Genomic DNA, 13932 nt, shown 5'->3' with positions numbered 1-13932 from the left:
GGGTGAGGGCAGGGCTTGATGGAGAGCAGCCTCTTCCGCCAGCCTGGCTTCCGAAACCTTGTTTCTCCCAGCTCCCCCTCTGCCCTAGTCGGGAGGGGACAGCGAGCAAGCCGGCGCGGCCACTTACGGGAGGTCTCTGTGCTTCCCCGCAGACAGCGCAACGCTTCTGTGAAGCAGAGCGCAGCCTGAAGGCAGGGACGAACGTGGCCGACCGCGCCGCGGCCAAAGCCTCGCCCAGGCTGACTACCGCCCTTTTGCCAGGAGCCAACATGGCGGCCCGGAGCCGCCTCGCACCAACCCCCGTTCGCCTGCGGAACGCAGCCCGGCGCTGGCGCAAGCAGCTTAGTGAATAGCGCCGGCGGCGGAGCGGGCGGCGCTGCCGTGCGCCTGCGCGCTGCCGCCTCGGCTCGGCCGCCTGGCGGGGGCTGGCGGCGGGGACCCGTTAGCGCGGCAGGAAGCGCCCGGTCCCGCTGCCGCGCACCATGTCGAAGCGCCTGAGGAGCAGTGAGGTCTGCGCCGACTGCAGCGCCCAGGGTAGGCACCGGCGGCGGCCCGGGGGCGCGGCGAAGGCACACCAGCGGCCGGGCGAGCCCATCCCCCTCTCCTCAGACCGGGCAGCGGCGCTTCCCCCCCCCCCCTCAGGCGCTGAGGGGGCGCGGGCAGGTGGCGGCTGTGAGAGGCAGCGGGAAGCGCAGGGGGTTCCGCCGGGCCCGCAATGGCCGCGGCCGCCGGGCCGGGTACCCCGGCGCGGTGGGGGGGGACACTCCTGTCAGCGGGCCGCCCTCGGGAGCGGCCCCGGCTGCCCGGTGCCCGGCGCGGGTGGGGGGAAGGCGGTACTCCCGGCGCGGCCCCGCACCTCCCCGGCGTTGTTCCGGGGGTGTCACCGCCTTGTAGCGGCCCCTCGTCGTCGGGGAGCCGGTTTTGCCGGGTTTGGACGCTTTTTCAGCGGTTTTGTCCGTCTCGGCCTTTTGCTGAAGGACCCGTTCTCGTACCCGAGCGATGGTGCGCTCAACCCCTCTCTTCAGTTTGCTGTAATTTTAGTTTTAAAGCATCCTGGTAGCCCGGCTGTTACCGCCGGCTCTCCCTCCGGCCCTCTCGGGTCAGCTCTGCGCCCCCGGGGCCGTGCTGAGGGCCCAGACCTTCGGGGAACGGCCTGTGGGCAACGACCACGCTCTGGTTATCAGTAAATCTGGAACTCCTCAGCTTTGCAAGGAGGAAGGCTTACTTAAAGAAATCTTCCAGTCACGGAGCTACAGGGTGGGAGGAGGAGGGTGTAGGTTGGAAATGTGTCACTGAAAGGGACAGGGGCCGTTTCGGGGGACTTGTGAATGTGAGAGCAGGACTGGCTTTGGAGACATCCCGTATTCTGAGGGTCAGGGGGAAGTAAAATTTAGATTTGTTAGGTGGCTGACTTGCCTCACAGCCTGGGTTGAGCGCAGGTATCCCGGACTTCCAAAGAAAGGGTGTTCTGAAGTGTCTGATAGGCTTGGATTGCAAACGTTCGGTGAGCAAAGTATGTTCTGTGCTGGCAGGCACATTGTCTTATACTGCAGATAAGTTTGGAAGCTTATTGAAACAAATCTTGTTTTTAGAAAGTCAGTTGCATCTCCTTTTCTAACCATCTCTAGTTTTGCTGTTCTTATATTTAAAACTGTTCAGTTTACTTTTTCTTTTTTAGCAACTGTGTATATTGGTTGTCTTTCCTTCTCAGAGTTATGTAGTTTTTGTTGTTTGTGTTCTGTGCTGGTTCTTCCAATATAATTACTTATGTACATACTGAAATGAATTAAAACACTGTAATGTAGATAACATTTGAATGGCCAGAAGATATGATGTGGGAGAGGGGATAACAACTTTTGTAAAATGGGACTTCTGTTTAAAAAAAGTAAAACAATAAAAATCCCAAATTAACTCCCAGGGAGTTACTTTTATCTTCATATAATTTTGTTTCCACAATAAATAGAGCTTGCATATCTTATGTAGGCAGTTGTCCCTATCTCATAGAAGGTAGCATATCTGTGCTTTTAAACATCAGTGGTGTTATGACTTTGAGATAAAGTTGTGTTACTGTGTTTGTATTCGTTAAGCTCGTCAGGGCTACGCAGTGTGTCAGAATCACTATTTGGGTAATCTTGTAAGCCGGCCTTTTATTTTGTTGTGTTGTGACATTATAACATTGTCAGATATTTACTTGATCTTGGTGACGAAATCTGCTGGCTCACCCATATATATAAAGAAATCTTAATTTAATCCTTTCTTAAATAAAAAAATCAAACCCTTCTTTTAGTTAAACCAGAGAGAATTTGTCAGAGGGGTGTTTAGGAGCTGCTGTGCGTGCAGCTGTGTTGGGAGACCTGGGGGGACTGCAGCCTTTTCACACAGATCAGGTGTAGCAAGTGCAGAACGCTTGACTGCTGTAGTAATTAGTACTTGCACCTTGAACTTCATTGATACATGCTTTGTTTCTATGGCGAAGTATGAATAGTTTTCTTTTACCTGAGGTGATTTTACATATACTTTTCTGGTACACTTCCTATTCTCAGGCAGGAGTTCACTTTTCAAACTCACGGTTCAGGCTTGTCTTCATCGCACGCTTCCTGTTTTGAATCACTCTGCCATGTTCCTGAAAACAGATTTGACCTATCTTTCTAGCTTCTCCCCTGTTGTATTTTGGTATCGGCTTAAGCATATTTTAATTGTGTCCATAACTGGATCTCTTTTAAAAATGATTCAAATAAATTCCAGCACAGACACTCATTAAATTAAATTTAAACCTGAAATATCAATTTTCCCCTAACTTGACAGCGCTCTCTCTGTTTCTTCAGACTGTCTAATGCTGTTCCTTCTCCCTTTCCCATCCCCATCTGTTACTTGGGAACAAGTAGATGCTTCTAAGCCAGGTATGAATTGAATTGAGGAGCTACAAATTGTTGTGCAGTTTCATTAAAAAAAAACTCTTTCAGTTAAACCAGTGTGACTCAGAAAACAGGTTGCAGTGCTTAACTTCCCACTGCTTTTTGATCAGTCCACTGTCCGCCATGCACACTGCCAAATCCGCTCTGTTCCACATCATTTAGGCTCCTAAACTGGGGCCTGAGCTGCTGTCGGTCCTCTCTCTGGCCTCCCCAACGCTTAGTAGGAGCAAAGAGCGTTCTCTTGGCCCATTGTGCTGAACTTTTCAGTTCCCCTGCTGAATCCGTCCGTTGTGTCTTCTTTTGTTTTTCTTTTATTGTCGTCTTTTTTTGCATCACGCCATCCACATTTCCAATGGTGCCAGTTTTTGACAGATTCTACGTAAACGTGGACTCTTTCATCGATGTGATTTCTTCTAAGTAGAACGTACAAGCTGAAATTACAAGCAAGGCCTCAGCTTTTTTCTTCAGAAGAATTTCAAAGCCCCGTTTCTGCTATGAAATGACCAAATAAACAGTAGCTGACTTTGTCATGGCTGAACAGCCGTTGTTTGGAGCCGGTTAAGTTAGGTATTGAGGTGGATGTAAAGAAAAAAACCTGATGATGACTGTTAGTCAAAACAGAGTGAGGCTCACAAGCAGCCTGTGATTGAAACTAGTGATTGAAACAAGAAACGTAATGGCTTTCAGAAGAATCCTGTTAGTTTATGAATCAGTGTATGATAAGGTTGTCTGTAACGAAAAGGGACTAGGCTCATTGGAAGGCTGCCTCCACTCTTGGGTTGTTAGGTTAGCGCTAATGCATATCATTTCATTGTTATTTTTTTTCCTTCTTAGAAGTGAAAGCTGTTAAAATAATGGAATGATTTAATAAGGAGGTTGCGTGCTTGTTATTAATTTGTTTTTTAAATTAGGTTAGGTTTTTTCCTAAAACATATGCTTTAATTTGGCTCTGGGCTGTGATAGTTATCATCTGTGGATAGATGCTCCCATCCCTCATGGTCCGTGGTTCGAATGGGTTTGCCTACCTTGCCTTCAGCACACACACAACATCAACTCTACTTAAAAACCACAACTATGATCAGATCTCATGTTTCAGGGATTCAGTAAATTTATTGCATGGGTCAGAGAAGACTTTTTTTATGATGCACAGTTGCTTAGATGTATTCTGACAGGATGCAGACGTTCTCTCATCAGATACCAGGCTTGTGTTATACTTACTTATTTAGCCTCAAACTCATCTCTGGATTTGAAATTAAGAGGAATTTTCCAAAATAGAAGAGATCTTGAATTCCTTTTTCTTTCTCCTGGGATGTGCTAGATCTGAAGATCTGTCTTGCTACTCAGTTGCCTGTTACTGCAGGGTTCTTGGCATGTTGAGTTTCATGTGTCACTGACAGAAAACTGGAGTTTCTTCTGAAGACTGAGCTAAGAGCAGCAGCAGGACCTCAGTTTAATGTCCTGTTGTGCATATATTCAATGTGATGTAACAGTCCTACTCGGTTTTATACTTTTTGATGTTTGAAGCTACATAATAGCTAGTTTATATTATTTACTTCTTCACCTTCCATCGGTTGTCTTTCTGGTTTGCTTATGAGATGGCTTCAGTTGGGGTCTGTTCAGAGTTGAAGTTAATCTGCTTGATAATTTTTGATTTTACTGAGCCTTTAACTTGACACATATGTATCTTGCTCTTTTTTTTTTACTGTGACACTCTTGAGTGTTTTTTATTATTTAATGTGGAAATTGAAAAACATTGTAGTAATACAGAACTGAAGACTGAGTGAAAAAGCATGACTACTATTACCGCTTTTTATTTATAGACTTCTGAGTTTTTCAAAAGAACAGGTAAATACTATTGTTAGAAATATTTTTGTAGGACTCCGCTAAATGGCAAGTAAGCGCTTCAAGAAGGTAATAAATTTAGTGTCCTGTTACGCTTACAAAGGGAAGTATTTTCATCGGAAGAACTGCAAACAGTGGGGCTTTTTTCAGAGTTTCCACAGCAGGTCTGCTTGCTGTCCTAGGACTCCTACATCCCCAGTAAGTGCAAGGACTGTTACTTCCCCAGCATCCAGAGGCCCAGCAAGGCTGTAACATTTACAAGCTCATACAATGGCTAAGCAGAAAAGCTAAGGTTAGAAGGCAGGGCTCCTCATTTTAGACGCTGTGCTTGAAATACAAGGTCATGTTGCCTTCTGTGTTGTAATTAATGTATTCTTTTTCAGATCCTTGTTGGGCATCTATAAACAGGGGGATTCTGATCTGTGATGAGTGCTGTAGTGTTCATCGAAGTTTGGGGCGTCATATCTCTCAAGTGAGACATCTCAAGCATACACCATGGCCTCCAACACTGCTGCAGGTAAAAAGTAAAACTGTCTTCCTTCATTAAAACTAGATATATTAATTTTTTTTTAACACTTTTTATGGAATTTAAATCGCTAAGCTTTTGTTTGAGAGGGGCTGGTCCTTTTAAGCTTTCTTTTTCTATATTAGTCTCCTTTTATTTCTGTTTTGCTATGATGGACTGCTAAAATCAGAACCGTCTATGCCTTTTTAATTTTATACCTTTGTTTTGGAAGGTCACTTTCAACTTTTCTTTCAGACTTCAGCAATGCATCCGCTTCAACCTAAATTTTCAATATATAGCAAGACTCTCTTTCCAGTAGAGCTGCTGTTGGGAAGAGTAGAGAATTTTAAGGAGGTTCTTATTACGTTCCACCTAATAACCTCCTAGGCATGTGCCTGCTTCTGATATCCCAGTAGGTTATGGATGCTGGCACACAGAATATGAATCTCTGTTGGATTGCTGTCTGCTTGAAAGTAATTACAGACATTTGATTAGTCAGCCTGGGCAGCTAGCAGCAAAATTTCTTTACTACCTGTTCATATGCATTTTGGATTTCAGATGGTTGAAACGCTGTATAATAACGGTGCTAACTCCATATGGGAACATTCGTTGCTGGACCCTGCCTCTGTTATGAGTGGAAGGCGCAAAGCTAGCCCACAGGATAAAGTGCAGTAAGTGGAAAATTACAGAATTTTTATTTTTGCAGAAGTGTGATTATTTTGTTCAGCAGTGACAGAGGCAGCAAGGTATCCAAGGAAACTTGTGTGTATTTTGTTGCTGAAAGAGAACAGGAGTAAACTAGTAATTTGTTCACTCTTTTTTTTTTTTTTTTTTTTTTAAATTTCCAATGATTAATTTTTAAAAATTTATTGCAAAAATGGAAATATATTGCTTGAATTCTCTGAACGATTGATTCTTGACTTCTAGCTTTGAATAGTGAGGACCTTTACTTGTACTTGAATCAAAAGACTTTTAATTCTCATGCCACATGCTTCAGTTGACCGAATGCTGCTAATGAGATTGAGTTTGGCTGATGAATTAAAAAAAATTGAGAGAAGATCTCTGTCACTGAATATGGTCCTTCATTTTAAAATGTAAATAACTGCGTATAGTAAGTGTAGATCTTAAGTTGGCGTAATTTTAAGTTCAATGTTTACTTCTAAGAAATACACGCTACATCCTAGAGTCTGCAGATATTTTGATGTTTGTAACAAAAGTATGCTCTGTATAGTTAGAAAATCTGGACTGGGTTGTTTTTTTAATGAAAATATTTTTCCATGTCTAACTTTGCTACTAGTAGCATGCAAAGATCTAATGCAATCTTCACTTGTGAATTTTCCTTTTTCTAGAGCATCTGTATTATTGTGAAAGCACTAATATTTATTTTCTTTCCCTTCTGTTGCTTGGGTTTCTCTTTACAGTCCCAATAAAGCAGAATTCATTAGAGCTAAATACCAAATGTTAGCATTTGTTCATCGCTTGCCATGCCGTGAAGATGACAGTGTTACTGCCAAAGACCTTAGTAAGGTTAGTATGTTTTTTTCTGGCAGTCTGCAGAAGCTACAACTTATGTGTAACAGAACAGTGAAATCTGACTGAATTAAATTAGTTGCTTTTGATTTGAGATAACTACTGCTGTTCTTCAGCACTATTATGTAATCAAATACAGCTTGACTTCAACTTGAAGCCACTTTTTTTTGGTAATATATATGGATACTGGAGTGTGGATGGTTGAGAGGCATCAATTTAGGTTAGCTTGGACAAAAATGTTTACACAAAACAGCTGTAGCAAGAATTCTTGCATACCTGTTTCTGAAAGCATGGCTGAAAAAACAAGTGCTGAATCATAATTATTGCCGTGGTATTAACTACAATCCTGCTTCTTTTTCAGCAACTCCATTCCAGTGTAAGGACAGGGAATCTGGAGACGTGTTTGCGATTGCTCTCCTTAGGAGCTCAAGCCAACTTCTTTCATCCTGTATGAACACTTTTTCCATTATTTTGATATACAGTCAATGCTTACAGTTTGTAGTATTTATACCAATTTCAGCTGATACACGTTATATTTCAATCTTCTACTCAGACCTGTTGATTAAGTAGATATTTTTCTTAATAACTTGTAGGAGAAAGGAAACACCCCGCTCCATGTTGCTGCTAAGGCAGGGCAGACTTTACAAGCAGAATTGTTAGCCGTTTATGGTGCTGATCCTGGCACGCAAGATTCCAATGGAAAAACTCCAGTTGACTATGCAAGGTAGAAGGCTCTGACATGTGCGATGCTCTTATATATTAACTGATGTTCGTAAATCACATGATGAACCTGCTTAGATATGTTTCTGTCCTGAAAATAATTTGACTGTTAAATGCTAATAAGTACTTCTTCCAGAAAGAGCGAATGCATAAAGAGTATAAATGAGCATTTTCATCATTTCATCACCTGTATTCTCCTGGATGCTTGAGACAACAGTTGTGATCCCAGTGAAACAGGCTGTGCCAATCTAGCAGCTCACAGAAAAGTAATCTGAGGAGAAGAGTTTCTGCAAGTTCAGCAAGTTGCATAGACTCCAGGAGTGTGGATTAACTAGGGAATTGCTGTAGGAAAGGGCTGGACTGCACAGATGGGTCAGGGAGCAGGAGGTGGAACCAGGCTTTTTAGTGGCAGTGAACTGTTAGGCGCATCCAGTCGCAGAACTGCACCCTCAGGAAAGCCTACTTTTAGAAAGGCTCTAGGCTTCCCAAGGGCAGACAACATTCATGTCAAGAAAGATTAAACATGAATGTCTCTGCTGATTGTTTGGGCAGTAATGAGGCACTGCAAGATTTGCAGCGCAGCATTGAAGATTTTTTGTGTTTATATGCAAAATTGGACGTTGCTGATCAACTAGAAGCTGCGCATTTGTGTAAATAAAACATCCTTATTGCTCTGATTGCTTTTGAATTGAGGCCATACATGGAATCTGGCGACTGAATAAGTTCACTAGGTTGCAGAACACAATATGCCAGAATATTTCTATTTCTCAGTGCTAGTAATCAAATGTCAAGTTGGGCGAGTTTGCTGCATGAGCTCAGGAACTGTCTAGAAAATTGTAAATAACGTATTCAAAATAGCTTATATAATCTGGGTTTTTTTCTACAGCAAAGCAGTAGGGAAAGGTTTTCAGAGTTTTTATTGACTCATTTTGGGAAGTTCATAAAAGTTTATCCATAGGTTTTTTGCCCACTGGAATATACTGTTGAAAATCCTGCTGTGAGTCTGTGCTGGGTTGATACACTCAAACACGTGCAGTGTTGAACCGTGGCTTGTACTAAATCTATTTCTCTGACCATTTTTTAGTTTTTGTATGTCTCAAAATGAGTAACTAATGTAACTTTTGTGTGTGTGTGTAAACCAGACAAGGTGGGCATCATGAACTGGCAGAGCGCCTGGTGGAAATTCAGTATGAACTCACAGACAGGTTAGCTTTCTATCTCTGCGGCAGAAAACCAGGTAAGTAGAAAGAACTACACTCTGAGATCTTTCAGTGTTAATTATAGGACAGTTTAATTATAGGACAGTTCAAACTATGGTATATAATGTTTGTGTCAGTGTTACTACACTTTCTATATGCATTTCAAATATTCTAACATTATATAAATTATACAGGAAGAACTACAGAAAGTATAAGATGTAAGATTAGTGATAATGCATTTAAAATTCAGATAAAACTGCAGGATTTTAAGTATACCTAAATTAAAAATTAAGTTCCTTTCTGTTTTTCCACAAATATGTGTTCTATAAGTGGAATACCCCTGAAAGTGTGGAGAAACCTACATATAAGATCAGATGAGTACTGTTTAACTTCAAGGAGTGAATTGCAGGGAAAATACAGATTTTGTGAATGGTGAATAGTCTGCAGGAGATGCTGTAGAAACTCTTCTGAGTAGTTTCTTCTCACTGAAATGCAAAAGCAGAGAAGTATTCAATTAAGTGGGTACCTTTTGAACACAAGCACACTTAAAAATTTTTAGCCATTAGGTGGCATAAAGGCACCTATGTTAGAATTTAATTTTTTTTTTAATGGAATTTTAATACAATTGATAAGCCTTAATTGGAATCTTTGCTAACACCAGGAAATTGTGGTAGGAACCTTCTTCTAAGACTTGCTAGCTTCCTATAATTGGAAACTGAGTAATTACATGCAAGATAAATTAGTCTGTGTTTGCCTGTTGCATATGTTCTTGGGTTTCTCGTGACTATGTCTCTTAGTAAAACTGAATACCAGCTGTATATCCTGACAACGTTGAAAACTATAGTCCAGTAACAACCTATTAAAGTGCAATTTGTTTTCAACTCTAGAGCATAAAAATGGACAGCACTTTGTTATACCTCAGATGGCAGACAGGTAAGTTGCTGATTCCATGGCATGTCTGAAAACATCAAAATAAAAAAACATAATCATTAAGTTTCCTTTCCTTTCTGGAACAACTTTTAAGCTTGTTGTCATTCTAACTTTTTAATGTATGCCTTTATCCATCTTGGAAGCTTCTCCCCCCGCCCCCCCCCCCCCCCCCCCGCCCCCCCCCCCCCGAAAGAATATTGTTATTTAAACAAAATCAGAAAATGACAGAACTTTACTGTATTTGTTAAAATGCAGGGGGAAGGTGAGACAGTTATATTAAGGGAACACACATGGGGATTCCTGGGAAACAGATTTCATAAATAATGTAAGGACCGGTTGAGTTAGTTTCCTGATACAGCATTTTGAAACAAATACTTGCAAGAAAGCTGCATTTTTCTCTGAAAATATTTATGCTTCTGATCATCTGAGTGCTTTTAACTTTTGGTTACGATCAATGAAATCGTATTTGTATAGAACATATCAAGTATTAATCATAAGTCCCTATTTTTCTTTTATTGCTATGCAATTGGAAATAAGACGGCTGTAAGTAAACTACTGTTCAACTTACTGCTTGCAAAATTTCTATGAAAAACTGTAATAAAATAAAAATCACAGAAACTGTGTAATAGTAAAATACTTAATTTTAACATCTGTAACTTTTTTAGATATGCTGTGTTTAGCTATTGGATAAAGTACTGTGTATTTTCAGTGCAAAGTATTTTGCAGAGCAGCATAAGGATCATTTGCCTCATTACACAAAGAAGGAAGCTGATATGCAGAGAAAATTACTTGTTCAAAGATGCTGCTCAGAGCACAGAGCCTGCAGTACAACCTGACGGTCTTACCTCTGCCCGATGTCCTCCGCTGGTCGGGGGTTTTTTTGTTTGTTTGTTTTTCTTGTCTAGGTGACTGGCTACACAAACTCTCTGTGATGTCAGTTAATCATACAGAGGTTTTATTTGAGCCTTTCCCTCCTTTTAGGTCAGGGGAGTCTTCTCTTGGGTGATATAAATATGTACTCAAAATTTGTCAGCTTCCTGATCTGTGCCTGTTATGATAAATTTTGTTGACTGCACAATTTTGATCTTGTGCCTCATGTTCAAGGCTGGAAACTAGTAGAAGAGATTATTTACTAATCAGAATAATTTTAAGCATGGCCCTATTGCTGTAGCCATTTGCCAGCCTGATGGTCACCTACCTCCTGCACAGTCCAGTGGAACAAATCCTGTGTGTTTTATGGGGACTCGAGTTTTGGTCAGAATGATCGTATTGTTCAGATTCCTTATAGAAGGCATTTTGTTGTGCTACAGCTTGACTGCTTCTTGAGTTATGCAAATGTGGGTATTCATATTGCAAAGGATTTTTGGGATTCTTTTGTTTTAAATTTAAGATTGTTGTTTAGAAAAGCTTAAGAATATACTAATTGGTGTATGAGCAATATTAGTAAGATCAATGTGTTAAAAACTATATTAAAAATACTAAAAGATTAAGGAGTTTCAAGTAAAAGTGACAGTTTAATCCTTGAATTATCGAAACGTAGAATTTGTGTTTAAACAAGCTATTAAATGCTGTAGATGTAATGATCACTTTTTGTTTTCATAGCAGTCTAGATTTATCAGAACTTGCAAAAGCAGCTAAGAAGAAGCTTCAGTCTGTAAGTAAAACTTCTTTGTCTACATGTGGCAAACTCAGCACTTCATCTTTCAGGCTGGTTTCAGCTGCTGTTAATTCCTGCATAAATAAATGTCAACTCTGTAGCAAGTTAAAAGTCTGGAGAAAAACATGAAAATAGGCAGAAATGGAGGAGCAGAGGCGATGACAAATCCATGACAGAGGACAAATACTTGTTGGTCTTATTTGGGGTAGTATCTCTAGGTCTGTCTCCCCAGAGACGGAACCTTAAACTTTGTTGTTTGTCTTGCTCTCGTGTATTTTATGTAAATCTGTATGTTAAATGTTACTGTTTGCCTTTAACGTTCTGGAAAGCCAGAATAGTGCATTACTGTCTGCTAATTAGTTGATAGTAATGCCAGCTCACTAGTTTTAGTAAAGTGTTGGTGACCAAATCCTTGTGTAAGTTAAAGTGGGGATATGTTTTCCGTCTACGTAAAGCTTTTAACTGAAGCATATAGTATCAAAGGATAAAAATCTTGTAGGAGGGGGAAGAACAATCCTGGTGATATTCTTCTATTCAACAATGTCTGTTTTTCTCTAAAGGTAATGCTAGTGGTCATGAAAATTCCAGCTAAGCAAGCCAGCATGTGTAGAACTGATATTAAAATAGTAATCAATACAAATCAAATATGAATCCTACTTTAGAACTGGCTTTCTGCTGTTAACATGCTGTTAGTGGCTACTTTAAATGCATCGCTAGCTAGAAGTAGATGGATTCCTGCATTGTATTTTTGCAAGTTGTGGTGGGTTGACCCTGGCCAGCCAGCCCAGCACCAACACAGTCCCCCCAGCAGGACTGGGGAGAGCATAGGAAGAGCAAAAGCGAGAAAACTCATAGGTTGAGATAAAGGCAGTTTAATAGGTAAAGGGAAGAGAAGAAAAACAAGTGAAGCAAACAAAATCGCTCAACACCTCCCACAGGCAGACCGCTGCCCAGCTTAGTCTCTGAACAGCCATCCTGGAAGCCAAAAACCAAACTACTTCTTCCTCCACCTCAGTTTTTGTTGCTGAACATGCCGTGGTATGGTATGGAATATCCCTTTGGCGGATTCACGTCAGCTGTCCTGGCTGTGTCTCCTCCCAGCTTCATGCCCACCCTGAGCCTACTCGCTGCTGGGTAGTGAGATGGGCAGAGTTGGGGGGGGAAAAAGAGAACACCTTGTTGTTGTGCAAGCACTGTTCAGCAGTAGCCAAAACAAGATAGTGTTGTTAACACTGTTTTAGCCACAAATCCAAAACACAGCAAGCATCATGTGGGCTACTATGAAGAAAGTTAATTCCATCCTAGCCAGATCCAGTACACAACTAAACATACTGGTATTTATCTGGGTTCAAGAATAATGGCAGTTGCTCTTTGTTTAAGAATTTAGGACTCAAACTCTGGAAGAAGTGGGACTGGTTTCCTGTAAATAAAGCTAAACCCTAGGAAAAGCGTTAGGTTTTTCACCCTTTTTAGTACAGCTTGTCCTAGAGAAGGAAGATCAGCCATCTATTCAGGCTCGCTTACGCTGTCAGTTAGTTATCAAGGCTGGTACTCATTACTGATGTTGATGCACTGTACGTCAGTAAGTGAAATATCCACAAAGCCCTGTGACACCTTAATTTCATGTCTGATCTTCCAACAGCTCACTTCTCCGTAACACAAGTATCTCTCTTGAACCATCCACTGTAGGAACAGAGTTTGAAACACACAAGTATTTTGTTAGTCTTCACTGTTCAGTTAAGCCCACATCTACAGTGGCATTTGGATACCTAATTCCCACAGTAGGTCTGCTTCACCCCGGATACACAAGGTCTTTTTGTGATCAGATAGGAGGGGAAAAAAATCCATTAACCAGTAAAGGAAAAGCATAGAACAGTATTGTCTCTGTATCTAGCGATTGGGTGGTCGTGTATGTCTGCTTAATGCATTACTTTACTATGCAGGCTGAGGAACAAGCAATTACATAGGCTGAAAAGCAGCCAAGCGAGAGCAGAGTTGTGCTCTTACATTTTCTGTTATAGACGTCTTATTAGGTTTCGTTTACTTTCAAGCTGTAATTATTCTCTTCTACCCTTAGCTAAGCAACCACTTATTTGAAGAACTTGCCATGGATGTGTATGATGAAGTTGACAGGAGGGAAACGGATGCAGGTGAATGAGGCTTTCTGGAATGTGTATAAAATAAATTTGAATTCTTACGTTACATACAAGATGCTAGTGCAAGCATATGTTCTGTTTAAAGTACTTTTGTGTTCAGTAATTACTGATAATGGTAGTTTTTGTCTTGCATTGTCTGAAGGTGATGTTAATTGAAAAAATCTTGCGTTTTTTACGAAGTAGAGAACCCTCTGGGGGAAAAAAGCCTTCCTTGGAATTGATTGTGTTTGTGTTTGAAATTGTGGTCTTTTATTCTTTGACAAGAAACACAATCAAATAGTACAGGAAGGTTATTCCCTCTTTTTTTCTTTCTTTCTTCCCTGAGCAGTTTGGCTTGCTACTCAGAATCATAGTACGCTTGTGACAGAGACCACAGTGGTCCCTTTTCTTCCCGTAAATCCTGAATATTCCTCAACCAGGAATCAGGTATGTAATCTTCTTAATACTGTAAAACTATTTTTATTTAACAGGCCAGGTA

General features: G+C 41.1%; 1 protein-coding gene across 7 annotated transcripts in view; it reads left to right on the top strand.

Moving 5' to 3' along the window:
• The first annotated feature begins 194 nt into the window (after window positions 1-194).
• Window positions 195-13932, top strand: part of GIT2 (GIT ArfGAP 2) — a 35422-nt gene continuing 21684 nt past the window's right edge. For 4 of the 7 annotated variants that reach the window (XM_050906977.1, XM_050906979.1, XM_050906975.1 and 1 more), the window contains exons 1-11: window positions 195-534; window positions 5141-5274; window positions 5821-5933; window positions 6684-6789; window positions 7154-7240; window positions 7386-7516; window positions 8655-8749; window positions 9599-9644; window positions 11244-11295; window positions 13376-13448; window positions 13783-13880. In XM_050906977.1, coding sequence (XP_050762934.1) covers window positions 483-534; window positions 5141-5274; window positions 5821-5933; window positions 6684-6789; window positions 7154-7240; window positions 7386-7516; window positions 8655-8749; window positions 9599-9644; window positions 11244-11295; window positions 13376-13448; window positions 13783-13880 — 987 coding nt within the window. In that variant the 5' untranslated portion in view covers window positions 195-482. Of the gene's footprint in view, window positions 535-5140; window positions 5275-5820; window positions 5934-6683; window positions 6790-7153; window positions 7241-7385; window positions 7517-8654; window positions 8750-9598; window positions 9645-10178; window positions 10185-11243; window positions 11296-13375; window positions 13449-13782; window positions 13881-13932 lie in introns of all 7 variants that reach the window. The other 3 variants (XM_050906976.1, XM_050906973.1, XM_050906978.1) reach the window with 2 other exon arrangements.

The sequence above is a fragment of the Gymnogyps californianus genome, chromosome 16 (genome assembly GCF_018139145.2).
Source record: "Gymnogyps californianus isolate 813 chromosome 16, ASM1813914v2, whole genome shotgun sequence".
In the NCBI taxonomy this organism is placed as follows: domain Eukaryota; kingdom Metazoa; phylum Chordata; class Aves; order Accipitriformes; family Cathartidae; genus Gymnogyps; species Gymnogyps californianus.
Note: the sequence above shows the minus strand (reverse complement) of the source record. Positions and strands in the feature narration are given on the sequence as shown.